Source organism: Zingiber officinale, chromosome 7B (genome assembly GCF_018446385.1).
Source record: "Zingiber officinale cultivar Zhangliang chromosome 7B, Zo_v1.1, whole genome shotgun sequence".
Classification (NCBI taxonomy): domain Eukaryota; kingdom Viridiplantae; phylum Streptophyta; class Magnoliopsida; order Zingiberales; family Zingiberaceae; genus Zingiber; species Zingiber officinale.
In genome coordinates, this window is record NC_055999.1 from 103,409,936 (window position 1) to 103,427,816 (window position 17,881).

At 40.5% G+C, this 17,881-nt stretch overlaps 1 protein-coding gene across 1 annotated transcript in view; it reads right to left on the reverse strand.

Annotated features, from left to right (window-relative positions):
- Positions 1-2,337, reverse strand: part of LOC122004632 — a 34,504-nt gene extending 32,167 nt beyond the window's left edge. The window contains exons 1-2 of the mRNA XM_042559487.1: positions 2,309-2,337; positions 2,147-2,258 (exon numbers count right to left, since the gene is read on the reverse strand). Of these exons, the coding sequence (XP_042415421.1) occupies positions 2,147-2,258; positions 2,309-2,337 (141 nt within the window). The remainder of the gene's footprint in view (positions 1-2,146; positions 2,259-2,308) is intronic.
- Between the last annotated feature and the right edge of the window lie 15,544 nt (positions 2,338-17,881).

Here is a 17,881-nt window from a genome sequence, read left to right on the forward strand (position 1 = left end):
TGATAATCTTTCTTAGAAAATTTTTCTTTAAAATTACTTTAAAAATCTTTCTTAGATTTTTTTTAAAATTACTTTGAAATTTTTTATTTAAAATTGCTTTAAAATATTTCTTAAAATTTTTTTATTTAAAATTACTTTGAATTTTTTTTTATGCTTCGAAATTTTTTTCTTTAAAATTACTTTGAAACTTTTTATTAGAAAATTTTTCTTTAAAATTATTTTTGTAAATCCTTACTCCATCTTTGAAAAAGTTTAGTTAGAAATCTTTGAAGAAGATTACTCAAAAATTTTTGAAAAAGTTTACTTAGAAATTTTGGAAGTATATTACTCAAAATATTATGAAGAAGTTTACTTGAAAGTTTTTTTTGTTTGACAGAGCCTTACTTGGAACACAATTTTGACAGAGTTTTACTATGAAAATACCCTTAAAATTATTTTATTTTATTTTCTAAACTAAAATTTTGTTCAAACCTCTCTCTAAGTCTAGACTGATACATACAAAGTTCTTACTTTCAATTATATTTCTACATTAATGTCTGACATTTGTCTGGCATTATTAATCACATATTATGCTTGTCTTTCTTTTACCTTAATTTTTTTTATGAATACCAAAGGGGGAGGGTAAGGGTTAACGTACAAAAGGAACAAACAAAATTAATCAGGTAAATCAAATTCAAAACTAACCTAGATCATTTGTTTGTTTTTTTGCATATTGTCTTTCAATATTATTTTTTTCTAACTTTAACTTAGATTGTCATTGCATCAAAAATGAGAAGATTATTGGTGGAATTTATACTAATGATCTAACTCTGGTTTTTATAAATGATAAATGGATTAAAGTTAGAGTGTTTGTGATCTAATTGTTCTACCCAGTGTGCAGGAGTTGACGGATCTGGAGGACATGATACCATGCTGAAATCCAACTAGGTTTACTAGACCTAATAGTTGGTGCGAAGTCCAGATAGATCTGTGGGACTCGATATCTGTGGGAAGTCCATTTGGGTCTGCGGGACTTGACAACCTACCGAAGTCTAGTTACGTTTGTGGATCTAACAATTGGCGGGAAGATCTGGTGCGTCAAAGGCAAGTCAATTAACCGCAGTTTGTAAGTAAAAGGTAAACAACTGGAGGAGAGATTCAGTGAGGATGAATTTTCAGTTGAGGCAATAGTAGGCGCCGGTCCATCTTAGGTTCATTTAGAAAACCTAAGCTAAGACCTTGACTAGATCCTGGTTTAGAGGAGACAAGATCTAATTACTACTATAACTTTATTGTATTGTGCTAACTCTATTTTGTAAGATAATTTTTATGCCTAGATTAACTTTTTATTTTAGGAAAGAGAAAGGCAAAAAGTGGTCAGGGCGCCCGGGCGCTTGGAGTTGCTCTAGGCGCTCGGGCAAGCTTCGTAGTGGGTGTCTGGCCAAGCACCCAGGCGGTTCATGCTCTCGGAGTCGATCCAGGCGCTCAGACTAAAAAATTTATCCAAAAGCTAAGTTAGAACACGATGACTGGCCGAATGCACATCAATGGTCTAAGCGCTCGGAGGGTGTCCAAGCACCCAAAGGTGGATAAACTTGACGAATCAAGTTTTAATGAGAGATCACATATCAGCAACATTCCAGGTGTCCGGAGGGGTTCCAAGTGCCCAGAATGAGCTTCTACCAACAGTTTCACAATATCATTTGCTACGACTTTCATATTTGCGCTCTGCTCTGACAAGGCTCCAATGACACCAAAAGACTACTATGAAGTTTGAAGAATGAAGACTTCTTCTTTCCTTTCTATTTATCGATAACATTTACATTTTAGTTCTTGCACTCAAATCTTTGTAACTCATTTTCAAACAGATAGTGATTGCCCATCGAAAGCACTCTCATATGCGGACCTTGGAGTAGGAGTTGTCGAAGGTTCTAAACCAAATAAAAAATTACTTGTGTCAGCGTTTGTACTTTTGTGTTTCTTTTCCCCTGTATATTCTCAATTTTGAAAAAAAAAACAAAGAATGCTATTCACCCCCCCCTCTAGCGTCTTTACGATCCAACACATCGCAGTTGTAGCATTGTACTCTTCTCTTGTTCTATGAAAACTTCTTAGCTTAAGACTTGTTGAATTTATTAGTTTTAAAGAACTTTAAAAAATTTCTTACCACATAAGCTTTTTCATCTTCTTTGAGAGATGTGTCAAAATCTGATTTGACCTTTCTCGTGTTCAGGGTGACGTTGTTGTTTGGCTCATTGTCCTTTCTTATGCCTACACATCTAGATTCATGTAATTCAAAGGTAGAAAATAAATTTTCTAAACTACTTACCTTAAGGTCTTTGGAAATATAGTAGGCATCTACTATCGAGGTCCATTCAGGAGTTCTCGGGAATGCATTTAAAGCATATCTTATTTAATATCTATTTGTTATTGCTTCTCCAAGGTTGTTAAGTCGGGTAATTAGTGTCTTGGTTTTCGTGTGCAGTTGAGCCATCCTTTCTCCCTTTTCCATCTGGAGGTTTGTTAGTTGATTCTGGAACAGATCCCATTTCGCTAGCTTAGCCTCCGAGGTTACTTCGTGCAACTCCAGGAACTTCTCCCAGAGTTCTTTGGCTGACTCATAGGCTCCGATTCTGTTGACTTCTTGAGGTGGAAGAACACTGAGCAGATGGAACTCTACATTGTCATTGGCCACGAAGTCCACTTGCACTTTCTTGGTCCAGTGATTTTCTTCTTTTTTGTTGCTGTTATGTCGCTAGGTATTGCTAAACCATACTCGATAGTTAATAAAATATTAAATTCAATTTTAAAAAATACCTCTATTTTTATTTTCCAATTTGTGAAATCCCCCTTGAATTTTGGTGGATGAATGCTCACTCCGGTCATTTGTGCTTTAGATGGTGGTTAGTTCTTTTGAAGCAACCTTGCTCTAATACTACTTATATGTCCTGTTGAGGCCGGCTAGGGGGGTGAATAGCCCTGCAAGTTAGAATTAAAACCTCCTTTTGCTATCATTCTTAGCAAAGATAAATACACATTAGTTAATCAAAATAAACATAAAAAATTAAGAGAAGACTCCGAGTTTACTTGGTTTGCAACCAGAAAAGTTACTAATCCAATGCAGTTAAAGCTGTAGTAGAAATATCTCATTTGTTGATGGCGGAGGAGCCTTTTACAATAATGAGAGTATAGAAGTTTGAAACTAGAAACATTACAGAGTGTGTTGTATTAAACTCCTAGAACTAGGGCTCTATTTATAGCCTACTAGTCAAATTTGTCCGTTGGCTGACTTAGCAGCTCCGAGAGCCCCCAACGGTGCACCTTATCTACTTCGTAATGGCTCTTCAATGACTTGATGATAATATTTTATCCTCACCCAAGCGCTTGGACCAGTTCGGGTGCCTGGATTGGTGCTGACGTGGATTACGAACGCCTAGACAAGTCAACTTCGTGTAACTTGTCTGGATGTTCCGGTCGCTTGGGTGAATCTCCGGCCATCCAAAGTTGGGCTCACCCAGACCCAACTCCCGTCTTCTTCTCGAGCAGATTTTCTCTCCGGCTTCTCGTTCCTTAGAAGTGCCATGCGCGTCCTTCTTCTCCACTAATGTACTATTCCGCAACTTCTATTCCCTCGGATGCACCTAGTCTATTGACTCACATCCCATACCATACTTCTCATCTGCTGCATCTATCATTCGACTTCTTGTGTTCCTAAGTTCCTGCACACTTAGACACAAGTATCAGACATAACAGGACCTAACTTAACTCAATTGACCATATCAAAACTATCCCGGGGTACTTACACTAGGGATAATTTTTCTTGATACATTTTTGATGATTTTTGTAGACTTCTTAGAGGTCTTAGTCACCTTATGGTTAACTCTAGGGATAACTTCCCTTATAAACTTCTTAATGACTTTCCTAGGCTTCTTAGAAGCCTTAGTTACACTAATCTCCTCAAAGTCAACTCTAGAGATAGCCTCTCTTGTAACTTTCACTTGACTCCAAAACCTAATGATGGTTCCATAACTATATGAAACTATATGATAAGATGACACATTCTCTTTGGCCTTTGGTTTGTATCTTAAACCTCTTTTGTCATTGAATAAATCTTGCCTATCTACCCCTAGGTTTTATTTCTTTGACCTTATGACTTCATTTGTCATTTTCTTTAGGGTATTATCTAATTTATTAAGTCTTGACCTCAAGATTTGATTTTCTATCCTTAAATACTCAATTTTTTATTTTTCTAGATTGCCTTGGATATTCTTCTTTTTAGGCACATATCTAATTTCCTTAGATTTTTTTACCTAAACTATTCTTTATCTTCTTATCCTTAGGTATGGTGATCCTAGCATGAAATAACTTGTAATTATCCTTAGAATTATCATACTTTATATTTTCATGATAAATAGTATTAAGATGATAAAAATTATTTTTAGCATATTTTTTACTATGATTTAAATAAGTATCATTAACCAATGGTACCTTAGTTTTGTTCTTAGAAACTTCCCCTTGGCTTGAACTCCCTCCTTTATTCTTGGTCAGATTCTTTCCCTTTGAACATTGATTCCAATAATGTCTCTTTTGATTGTAAGAGAAGCACACAATGTGCTTCATGCCCTTTTGTATCATGGAGCCGACCTCTTTTGGCTTCTCCTTTATCTTGAGAGTCATTTGAGCCTTCTTCTTGGCCAATTTTGGCTACTTGATATAGTGTCTATTCTCCCTATACTCAAAGCATATAATATGATTTTTTTTATAAATTAAAATAGTTTATCTTATTTACTCATAGGGGTGGCACATGACTTTCCATTTGATCCGAATGTAGATGTAAATACCCAAGGTTAATTTTGATATGGTCAACCATGTTAAGTTAAGTCCTGTAGTTTTGATGCCTTCTGTCTAAGTGTGTAGGAGCTTAGGAATACAAAAGTCAAGCAAAAGATATGGTGAGTGAGAACGATGACACGGTAAATGAGTCAATAGGCTTGGTGCATCCGAGAGACAAAAAGCTATGGAAGAGTACACCGGAGGATGAAAAGGATGCATGCGAAGCATTCAAAGGACGAGAAGTCGAGGAGAAAGCCTGCTCGAGGAGAAGATCAGAGTTGGCTTCTGGTGAACTCAATTTTGGATGGCCAAAGCATCATCCAAAGAAGAGCAAGGAAGTGTTAACTGATCGGAGGTTAATTGGATCCCCTAAAGGAGTTTTGAGGCGCCTTGAAGGAGCTTGGAGGCACCCTCATGGAGCTTGGAGGCGCCCTCATGGATCTTGGAGACACCCTCGTGCCTCCCTAGAGGCTTTCTCATGGAGCTTGGAGGCGCCTGATGATGCGTTTAGGTGGCATTATACTTTGATTGGAATGGCTTGGTTTTGGAGATTATTTTGATTGGGAAATTGATTTGTGAGTTAGTTTTTGCTAAGTAAATTGCATCTTGAGCTAATCTAATTCATTACTTTTAATTCATGATTTGTGCTTAGTATATTTTAATCTTGATTGTACGTGAAGATTTTGGACACATTGGTTACATTTGGGTGCACTCAAGTTAGCTAGCTTGGATCTGGACTTGACACTAGCCTAGCACTGTTGAACTCATTTGATCAAGTGAGCAGCTACACCAAAGGAGCCAGTTACTGTTGAACCCAAACCAGATTCAAGCCACTGAACCCGGTTCAAGTTAAGTTTAAAACCTAGTTTCAACATGGTGAATAGTGGCTTGCGCTACTATTCACCATGCCACCATCATGTTCTCCACACGCACGGATGCAAGCTTTGTCCACTTCCAATCGGCAATCGAGACTCATCATCGATGTCGAGATTCTGAGCAACTGGTGATCATCGTCCGAGGAACAGATCGCGACAGAGGAAGGTTTTCCTATTCGTGATTCCTGCACTTCTCACACCACAGACGAGCTCTGATCGAGGGAGTTTTCCTGATTTGAGAGCTCTACTAATCAACAGAAGATTCGGAGGAGTTTTCTCAGAGTTTCTGCTTCCAATCCATCTTCCAATCTGCTCGCGACTTCGTAATCGATCCGATCAATCGATTGGCGATCGCGATCCAATTCATCTTCCTCTGTTCTTCGATCAACGAGCTTCCAATGTGATCGCGAGCTTGTAGGGAGGTTTCCACGAGTTGCATGCATCTAATTTTCTAACTGTGAGTTCGCATTTACCCGACGATTTGAAGGGAGTTTCCAAGAGCTTCTTTGCACCTTGGTAGAGATATGGGTTTTTGAACAATGATTTGAGTTTGTGGATGTTTTACATTAAGCATTTAAACTCAATTGATAGATCCTAGTTTTAGTTTTGGTTTCTTAATCATAAGAACACTTCCCGAGTTGAATTGTTACCATTTAGAACGCTGTAATTAGGATTTCCCTTTTGATCTTATGGTAGACTAGCAACCCCATTGTTGAGTAGTTTTAATTCTGCAATTAGGCTTATATTCCTGATCTAGTTGGCTGAGTAGAACACAAATGATAGTTTGGATTCATTAGTAGACTTCTGAATTGCTGAGATAAGTTGTTATCTTTCCATTGGTAATTAGCATTAGTTAAGTTTCAAGTAGAAATAATCTCATTCATCTTAGAATCTTTCTTGGTGACTGATTTCCTTTCATATATAGTTGCATTTCATTTTATACTTAAGAACTTTGATTTTAAGTCAGGATTTTTCATTCTTTATTAATGAATAACCCAAAAATAATTTATTATCTAAATCATAAACACACTAGCTAGTTCACTTGGAAAAATATGACTTGGGACCTATGCTACATTTCTTTCCTTGATTTAATATGGGTTTTCAATATTAATTAATTTGATGTACCACGTGACATGCAATATGGTCTACACCGACGAATGAAAAGGACGCATGCAAAGCGTTAGAATGATAAGAAGTCGAGGAGGAAGCCTGCTCAAGGAAAAGATCGGAGTTGGGTTCTGGTGAGCTCAATTTTGAACATTCGAAGCATCATCCAAAGAAGCGCAAGGAAGTGTTAACTGATTGGAGGTTAATTAACTAGATGCCCTAAAGGAGTTTTGAGGCGCCTTGAAGGAGCTTGGAGGCACCCTCATGGAGCTTGGAGGCACCCTCATGGATCTTGGAGGCACCCTCGCGCCTCCCTTGGATGTGCCCTCATAGAGCTTGGAGGCGCCCTCCAATGAACATTAGCCATTAGACTACTGTTGAGAAGAGAATAAACTTTATCCTCTTAGGAGGAGCCCTGGATCCCTTTGGAGGCACCTTCAAGTAATAATAACCTTTTCTATGAGGCTAAAAATAGACCCCCTGGAGTTAGGAATTATTTGTAAATCATTATATTCAACTTCCTAGCTATTTCTAAACTTTCAAAGATTGTAAGAGGCTACTTCACCTTCGCGAAAGAAGAGATTTTTAACGGAGCTTTCAACTACCTTGGATTAATAACCACTTAGGATAAAAGCAAGGGAAATTGTTAAATAAATTTCTTAGTCCTCTTACTTTATTTCTTCTATTTTATGAAAATTACTTGTTAATTAATTGTGTATCCTTGCTAGAGCAAAAGCAAGAGAAATTTGTCTAACTTGAGTTTCAGGGCTACTCACCCCTCTTTAGCCGACATTACTGATCCTACAATTGGTATTAGAGTCAATTCACTTTAGAAAGACTAACTGCTAACTGAAGCAACAAGGAGATGGTTGGATCTAACATTCACCTGCTAAAGTTAAAAGGGGAGTTCCCAACTTGGAAAAAAATGGAGGTATTTTTTAAAAATAATTTAGATTTATTATTAATAATCAAATATGAGTTTTACAATACCCAAAGATCAACACAGAGAAGAAAAAAAAGAGTGTCTCTAGAACAAGAAGGAGCGGGCCGATTTCATGGCCAATGGAAAAAGAGAATTTCATCTGCTAACTGTGTTACCACCTCAAGAAGTCAACTATATCGGCAACTACAGCTCGACTAAAGAACTCTGGGAGAAACGCCTGAAGCTTCACGAATGAACATAAGAGGCCAAGCTAGCAAGATGAGACATCCTCCGAAATTGACTAACCAACCTCTGGATAGAAGTGTTGGTGTGGGAATTATCCGACGATCGAACTTGAGTTTTGATAATGTCAAAGGGTTCAAAGTTAAGGTTATTTGTGGTCTAATGAGTTTGAATGAGATTGTAGGAAAGTTCTAAGAGTACTTAGGCAAAAGTCCTAGCTGCGGTTAGGCAGGTGGAAAATCCTAGGGGGCGGTAACCCTAGGTCCTAGGGGGTGGTAACCCTAGGCGGAAAGTCTTGGCGGGTCGAAGGCTTCAGGTAAAAACCCTAGAGTTGGGGACTCTAGGTTGAAATCCTGGTGTTATGAACCAGTTAGAAGACTAGACGGGTCATGGAGCGAAAGTCCAGTAAAAAGTCTTGGAGATCCAGACGCTGAGCAAAAGCCCAGTTAGTCTGGAGGATTAATCTGGCAAATAGGTAAACTCTCCTGAGTGGAGTAGGTGAGGACGCATTCCCCAGTGAGGGAACAGTAGGCGCCTATTCGACTTAGGATTTCTGGAGGTGAAATCCGAAGTCAGAACCGGATAATTCAGAGACTGTCAAAATAACTTTCTATTTATCTTATTTTATTGTATTAACTTTGTTTTGCAGGGTATACCTTATTGTATACTAACATGCCTTGCAGGACGGAAATGGCACAAGAAAAGCTTCGAATGAACAATCTCGAGGCGCCCTCCATGGAGCTTGGAGGCACCCTGGACGCTGAATGGAGGGTACCCTCCATAGAGCTTGAAGGTGCCCTCAAGCGGATAAGCAGCGATGATGCAGGAGCTTATCAACGCTACGATTTCGACAGACTTGGAGGCGCCCTCCATGCGGTTGGACGTGCCCTCAACGGGCTATTTAAGCCTGGTTCGAGCAGCAGCCAAGGAAAATGAAAAACATGCAATCGTTCTTCTGTATGCTACTCAAAGAACGATTCGACAAAGCTGTAACTTGACTTCAACGACCAGAAGCTCCAAGTTTACCGATCTTAGTGTTGAAACCTCGAAGTTGTTTTGGTGTGATCAACAAGTTAAGTTAGGTCCTGCGTTGTTTTAACCTTGTGTCTAAGTGTGCAGGAGCTTAGGAGCACAGGTACTTGAGCGGAAGACGCAGCTAGCGAGAAGGACGGCACGCGATGCGTCCGAGGGACGAGGCGCTGCGGAAGAGTACCCCGGTGGACGAGAAGGAAGCGTGCGGTGGTTCCGAGGGACGAAAGCTGGAGCGGAAGATTGTTCGGGGAGCAAGAGACGCAGCTAGCGAGAAGGTCGGCACGCGGTGCGACCGAGGGACGAAGACTGCGGATGAGTACGCTGGTGGACGAGAAGGAAACACGCAGCGATTCCGAGGGACGAGAAGCCGGAGCGGAAGGCTGCTCGAGAAGACCGGAAGTTGGGTTCGGGTGAGCCCTTTTCTGGATGGCAGAGATCACCTAAGCGAGCGGATCCGGAGGAGAAGAACCAGACCAAGGCGGGACTGAACCAGAGAAGAAGTCTCGGACGAAGAAGTCAACAACTGTTGACTTTGGGCTCCGGGGCGCTCGGAGCCCTCCGGGGCGCCCGGAGCCCTTCGGGGCGCCCGGAACCCTCCGGGGCGCCCTGAGTAGTAAAATTGACCAAATCGAGTTTTGACTCGATCTGAACGCTGGGGGATAAGTTTTATCCCCCCCAGGGCGCCCGGAACCCTTCCAGGCGCCCCGACCAAGGCTATAAATATAGCCTTGGTCCAGAAGCTTTTCAATGAACTCTAAATTGTAATTCCAAACACTTGTGCGCTTCAGTTCTATTTTAAGCTTCTGTTTTCTGCACTACATTGTTTTACGAGGCTTCTCCGCCTGAAGGAGATTTTTAGTGAGCTTAATCTTCCATGGATTAACAACCACATCGGTTGTAACCAAGTAAACCTTTTGTGCCTCGCTTTTTCTTTATGCTTTTAATTTACTGCTTAGTTTATTTATGCAAGTGTTAGCTTAAAGAGTTCGAGGAGGGTTTGTTTTTCTTTTTGTGTTAGAAGGATATCCAACAACCCCCTCCTAGCCGGCCGCAACGGTCCTACACTTAGTTGTTGGTATATTTTACTACATTTAATTAATTATAATTAAAGTTGTAATATTTTGAATTGATAATGATTACCCAAAGTAAACACTCAACGAGTGTGAGCCTTGGAGTAGGAGTCGTCACAGGCTTCAAACCAAGTAAAAACCTTGGTGTTAGTATTATTTTTATTTTTCCGTTGCGTATTACTCGATTGTTTTAAAACGAACGTCAAAGTCACGAGCGCTATTCAACCCCCCCCTCACATGCTTTCAATCCTACAATTGGTATCAGAACAGGGTCGCTTCGAATCGGTGAAACCACCATTCAAGCATTTCTTTTTCATGATAATTTTTAATTTTTAGAGTCAATCAGAATCGGTAAAATTATCGCCTTCCGATCTGTTTTATCGTAATCAAAATTTTCTCTCGAAGCTGGTGAAACACCACTCAAGTTCACATATTTATTTTAATCCCGCACTACTAATCCAAGACCAAGTCTTGTACAAAGTTTTCTTGTTTTTGTGTGTGCTAGATCCTTAATAGCCCATCAAGAAGGCTACAGCACAGCACGCCCGTCTCTTTTCTTCGACAAGGACTTTGGCTACTTGAAGAGCTGGATGGAATACAAACTCAAGACACAAGTCGAGATGTGGATAATTATCCAAACCGGTCTCGAGCTTCCATGAGACGGTGCTAGAAAACCAGTATCATGCGTGAACTGGGATGCTAGCTTAATGAAGAAAATTGAAGCCGATGCCAAAGCAACCTGCACCCTTCAATGCAGCCAAACCAAATAAGAGCTTAATCGAGTCGACCCATTCTCAAGTGTGAAAGAGCTGTGGAAAAAACTGATCGAGCTGCACGAGGACACTTCCGATACTAAGGTAAGCAAGTATGATTTAATCTAAATAAACTGTATAACATAAAAATGTAGGAAGGTGAGATGGCTAGTCAACTTCACACATGGATTCAGGATCTATTGAACGGTCTCCATGGAATCGGTCAAAAGGTAGAAAACCGCGACATAATTAGGTATACACTCAATGCCTTTCCGAGGAATACTTTATGGGCATCTATGGTAGATGCTTACAAAGTATCCAAGGATCTTTCATCAATTGAGTTAGATGAATTATTTTCCGAATTTGAATTTCACGAACAGATTAATGCACATCCAGCCGAGAAAAGTATTGCTTTAATTGCAAGTACGAGCAGAACCTAGGAACCAAAAGCAAAGCGCATAACCGAACTCGAGTCTGGAGACGAATCAGACTCAGAAGATGACGACGATGAGATCACAGTTGAGATCGTCAACCTAGTACGCAAACTTTACAAAAAGAAGAAAGGATTCGCCAAGAAGGGCATCCAAAAGGTAATTCAGTCCAAGAAGGTACAATCAAGTCCAAAAGTGAAGTTCGATTAACCTGCTATGGCTGTAACCAAAAGGGACACATCAAAGCCAACTGTCCAAACCAAAAGGAAGCAAAGAAGCAAAGGAAGAAAAAAGCACTGCAAGCAACATGGGATGAGTCTTCTTCAGAAGACTCCGATGAAGAGCTCGAACAGACGAGCTTCCTCGTGCTTACGACCCGGGAACAATTCAAAGAATCAGAAATCGAGAGCGAATTGGAAATCATGTCCAAGCGAATCCACGGATTCGTATCTATTTCCGAACGGCCTAACCCCACTGTAAGAAATTCTCAATTAACTAAACTACATAATTTAGTCAATTATCTTATGTGTAAGTTAGTCAAATCCAACCTCCGAGTCAAGTCACTCCAAAAGGAAGTAACGATCCTTAAAGAGGAGACTAATTTGAGTCCTTTGACTGAGCCAGTTCAAATTGGAAGTTCAACTCAAGTCCAACAACTTGAGGAATAAAATTTCAATTTGAAAACTCAAGTCAAAGAACTTAAAAACATGTTGGAATTGTTAGGACCAAAAGTAGCTAGAGGGGGGGGGTGAATAGCTCGTCGCGTGCTCGTTGCTCGGTGTTGCTTGTTTCTTCAAGAATGCGCAGCGGAAAATACATAAACAAACACAAACACGCTAACACTAGGAGTTTACTTGGTATCCACCTCCAACGGAGATGACTAATCCAAGGATCCACACCACGCACGCACCCTCCACTATGAAAACACTCCTTTTCGGTAACTACCGAGGGCGGAGAAGCCCTACAAGACTCTCAGTACAAGAAGAAGAAAGGGTAGTAAAGAATAAGCAAAAGCTTACAAGAAATGCAGTAAAAACCCTAGCTTCTTCTTCTTCTCGTTGCACCTCGCCTCTTGACTTGGATGAACCTCCAAGAACCTTCAAGAACTGGCGGTGAGGAGCTTAGAGAGTGCTGGGGAGGAGCTGTGTTGAATCTGGAATGAATCGGTGAAATTCTGCTGAAGAAATCGCACGCCAACAGCTATAGACGACGCCAACGGTCGAATCCCAATCGATTGGGGAGGCTTTGGATCGATCCACGGATCGATCCAGAGCGCCTCTGCTGAAACTTCGGATCGATCCACGGATCGATCCGACCATTTCACGACGGCCTCCCAATCGATCCAGCGATCGATTGGGACCTCTGATCGATCCACGGATCGATCCGAGATTGTTGCTGGGACTCACCGGATCGATCGGTGGATCGATCCGATCTTGGATCGATCCACCGATCGATCAAAACTCGGATCAATCCACGGATCAATCCAAACTCTTGGATCAATCCACGGATCAATCCAAACCTTGGTTTTGCCCAAAACCAAGCCCAAAGCCCCTAAACCAACATCTAGTCAACCATGACTTGTTGGTACATAAGACCTAGCATCCGGTCACCCTTGGCCAGCTAGGACTCTCTCACCAAGTGTCCGGTCAATCCCTTTGACCCACTTGGACTTTTCTCTTCTTGCCAAGTATCCGGTCACTCCCTAAGACCTACTTGGACTTTTCTTCCTCGTGCCAAGTATCCGGTCAATTCCTTTGACCTACTTGGACTCTCACCAGATGTCTGGTCAACCTTGACCCATCTGGATTTCTCTTGCCTGGCTTCACTCACCAGGACTTTCCCAATTGCCTAGCTTCACTCACTAGGTCTTTCACCTGGCTTCACTCACCAGGATTTTTCTCCTGCCTAGCTTCACTCACTAGGACTTCCCAATTGCCTAGCTTCACTCACTAGGTCTTTCACCTGGCTTCACTCACCAGGATTTTCCTCCTGCCTAACATCCCAGTTAGGACTTCCCAGTCAAGTATCCGGTCATCCTTGACCTACTTGACTCTTCTTCAATCAATATCTTATTGTCAAACATCTAAACCCAAACCAAGACTCAGCTTGGTCAACCTTGACCTGAGGGATGTTGCACCAACAATCTCCCCCTTTTTGATGTTTGACAATACCACAATAACACTTACAATGCCACATGTAAGTTAGGCTAATCCCATAGCCTCATTCTTCATGCCACTAGGTAATGAAAGCATAAGTTAAGCTTTTCATTCTCCCCCTAAGAGGGAAAACTCCCTCTTAAATAATGAAAGCCTAACTTACTCCCTTTCACACGTCCTTTCATTCTCCCCCTATTGGCACACATCAACCCATCTTTGGGCACACATCAACTCATGCCCCAATTTTGGGTACACATCAACAAATCCATTTGTTAACGACTCTCCCCCTGAAGAGTTGCTCATCGTTGTTCACAACATCACTCGTCGTGATCAACACGATAATGAAGGTCCCATACCCTTCATTTATCCTTAACTTCTTCCTCAATGTAGACAAATACCCAACCTTGAGCATTTTCTAACATCTTGAGTTCCCACTTGAAATAATGAGGATATCCACTCCCCATTTCAAGTTCAAAAGCTCGTCCATGAGCATTTTCTTTAAAGAAGGTTAACCACCTTCCAAGGTTCATGAAAGATAATTTTCATGCCTTTAAAGAGTCCCTCCCCCTAAAGACATGGTGGTAACTTCTGTCATTGCACCAACAATGACTTGGAATCCCTAAACCTTTAGGAAACCCAGATTTAGAAGTTTTGAGGTTCAAATGTTCAAAATTTGAAACAAACCTCAACCTAAACTTCAATGAAGTCTTCCTTAACCATTCCATCCTTGTTTTCAACATGAAAACACCCTTTTTATGTGTACAAATGTATTTTAAGGGTTTAGAATGGTTACATAGACTAAACATGGTAAAAAGATGTTGAAATCAGGCCTTCCCAGCCAAAATCAGCAACTTGGATCGATTGGAGTTGGGATCCAATCGATTGAACCAACCGAATCGATCCACTGATCGATTCAGTATGTGTGGATCGATCCACTGATCGATCCAGCGAGCTTCTGCTCGCGAGATTTACCTTCTGAATCGATCCACGGATCGATTCAGGAACTCCAATCGATCCATGGATCGATCGGAGTTCTGATAGTTGCTGAAATTCCATTTCAGTCAACTTCAGAAACCCCTAGAAAATTCTATAAAAATCCAAAAATCATGAAATTTCGTGTAGACATTATTTAGGGCATACTTAATCATGGAAAAATAGCTTTCTATGAAAATACTTTATATTTTCAAAGATTGACACAAACTTGAAAACTTGCAAATACTTTAGCGTTTTCTTCAAGTTTGCGTCTAACTATTCAATGGTGATTACTATCAAAAGATAGCCTTCACCAAAGTTTTCCAAAAATATTTTAAAAACATTTTCAAAACCAATATCCCATCATGTTCCTTGGGCATAATGCACATGACTTGTACATTAGCTTTCCCAATGATGGGAAAACACATAACTATGTGTTTTGATGAACTTAAAAACTCAAATGAATGTACTAAATCAACATCTTGAGCTTTGTTCATCATCCTAACATCTCACTTGTATCTAATGTGCACTAAAGCACATACAAGTCACCTTATAGTCTTTGTGAGATGTAGATTTTGGTTTTGCCCTAATCTAGGGATCATGCATATCTATCTAGGCATTTCAAAGATATTAGACATCCACCTAGGATGTCACTTGTTAATAAGTGTTGTTAAATGTCATTTATCCTTAATTACAAGGAATTAAACTAATGCATGATAATGTTATGGCATACATCAAAATAAAATAACTTTCAAAAGAAAGATTCCTATAACTACATGATGTATGAATGTCATGACATGGTATTTTTGGATTTTGCATAATAAACCATGAATGCAAAAATAGACATGATGTCATGGCATATTATGGGCAAACACTCATGGCAAGGTTTAGCATAAATAAAATACCTAGATCAACTATCTAAGTATCCTTAAAATCTTAGCTGAACTTACAACTTAAACCTAGATTGCCCCAAAGTGCTTCATGAAAATGCCAAAGCCTAAATTGGCATTTCTACTTCCCTTGATTAATTTATGCCAGTCGAAATTAAGCATATCCTCAAATGTTGGCATATTTCATTTTTCACAAGAGTAGCACTTTTAAATTAAGGCCCGGATTGCCTTAAATTTCCTAAGAACATACCAAACTCCCAACTTGGTAGTTCTTATGAATTTCCCAATATGTGCCATTTTAAGATAAAATCAATTTTTCACCACTAGGCACATTTTACTCTTTCAAGGAGTAAATAAAAATTTCATTTCATTTTCAAAGGTTAACAAAAACCTTGAAAATGCTCCTTGAGTGTCAATTTCCTCAAAGTTGGGTTAACTACCCTTCTAATCGGAGTTGACACTCTCTAACCCATCTATGGGGTAGAGAAGATGCTCCTAGGAACCCAACACCTATTGGTGCTCCTTGGATGCTCTAGGTACTCACTAGGGATAACTTCCTAGTGACCTTGTTGGGCTTCTTAGAAGCCTTGGTCACATTTTCTAGGTCAACTCTAGGGATAGCCTCCCTTGTGACCTTGTTAGTGACTTTCTTAGACTTCTTAGAGGTCTTAGTCACTTTGGTTGCAAAAATACTTCTAGGGATATCTTCCCTTGTATCTTTGACTTGACCTCTAGACTTAGGGTTTGTTCCATAGCTATATGGAACCCTATGATAACTCGGCACATCCTTTTTAGCTTTGGGTTTGTATCCCAAACCTCTATGGCCATTGGATGACTTTTGTACCCCTAAACCTAGGCTATGCTCATTTTGCCCTAATAGGATATTTTCCATCCTTTTTAGGGTCTTTTCCATTTTATCAAGTCTTGACCTTAAGACTTGATTTTCCATCACTAAGTCCTTAGTTTTTGGTTTTCCATTAAGTCCATGAGCATTTTTGTTTCTAGGCTTGTAGCTACAATCCTTAGAGTTCTTGCCTAGACTTTTACCTACATTCCTAGCCTTAGGTGTAGTAGTTTTGGCATGTAGGGCCACATGCTTTTCCTTAAAGCCCTCATGCTTCCTATTCTTATGGTAAATCGCATTAAAATGATAAAAATTAGAACTATCATGCTTTTTACCATAATGTAAAGGAGTAGGCTCAATAAATGTTACATTCTTCTTTACCTTGGAGGCTCTCCCTTGACTAATGCCTCCTTGAGCCTTGACCATCTTCTTCCCCTTGAGGCATTGACTCCGGTAATGCCCCTTTTGATTGCAAGAGAAGCATATGATATGCTCCTTGCTCTTCTTTGTTCCGGGAATGGTCTCCTCGGGCTTCTCCTTGCCCTTTTGCGTCACTTGACCCTTCTTCTTGGCCAAGTTGGGACACTTGCTCTTGTAGTGCCCACTTTCCCTACACTCAAAACATATTATATGATTTTTATTTTTAATTGAAACATTTATACCTTCTTGTGTAGGGATGGCACTTGCTCCTCCATTTGCTATTTCTTGAATTTCGGAGGTGGCACCATCTTCTTCTTCTTCACTTGACCCGGATGTAGAAGCTTCTCCTTCTTCTTGATCCGGCGTCACCAAGGATTGCTCCCCCTCAATCCTAGAGGTGGAGGCTTCATCATCTTTAACATCAAACAAGGAGTATGTTCCTCCTTGTTCCCTTCGTTGCATTCCCTTGAGGATGAAGCTTCTTGGATTTCCTTTTCTTCGGAGGTTGAGCATCTCTCAACCTCGGAGTCCTCCTCTTGGTCTTGCTCCAAAGAGTCACCCTCTCTGGATTCTTCATGATCTTGTACAGTGGAGGGGATCTCTTCATGAAGCTTGGCCAATTTGCTCCATAGCTCCTTTGCATCTTCAAACTCTCCAATTTTGCAAAGGATGGTGCTTGGCAATAAATTGACCAAAAGCTTGGTCACTTTGTCATTTGCCTCGCACCTTTGGACTTGCTCCGGGCTCCATTTGCTTTTCTTTAGAACTTTGCCCTTTGAATTTCTTGGAGCCTTGAAGCCTTCCATTAGAGCAAACCATTGCTCTATCTCCATCATAAGAAAATTTTCGATTCTTGATTTCCAAGAATCGAAACTCGTAGGAGTGTATGGTGGAGCCACCCTTGTGTCAAATCCAAGCCCATCTTGGAATTGCATCTTGAAGTTGAGCTTGATAAAGTCTTGAACTTGAAGAATTTGCTCCAACTTCTTCACCCTCTAGCTTTTCTTGATATGCTTGACCCTTCCGGCGATGATTCCGGTGAAGAGCGGCCTCGCTCTGATACCACTTGTTAGGACCAAAAGTAGTTAGAGGGGGGGTGAATAGCTCGTCGCGTGCTCGTTGCTCGTTGTTGCTTGTTTCTTCAAGAATGCGCAGCGGAAAATACATAAACAAACACAAACACGCTAACACTAGGAGTTTACTTGGTATCCACCTCTAACGGAGATGACTAATCCAATGATCCACACCACGCACGCACCCTCCACTATGAAAACACTCCTTTTCGGTAACTACCGAGGGCGGAGAAGCCCTACAAGACTCTCAGTACAAGAAGAAGAAAGGGTAGTAAAGAATAA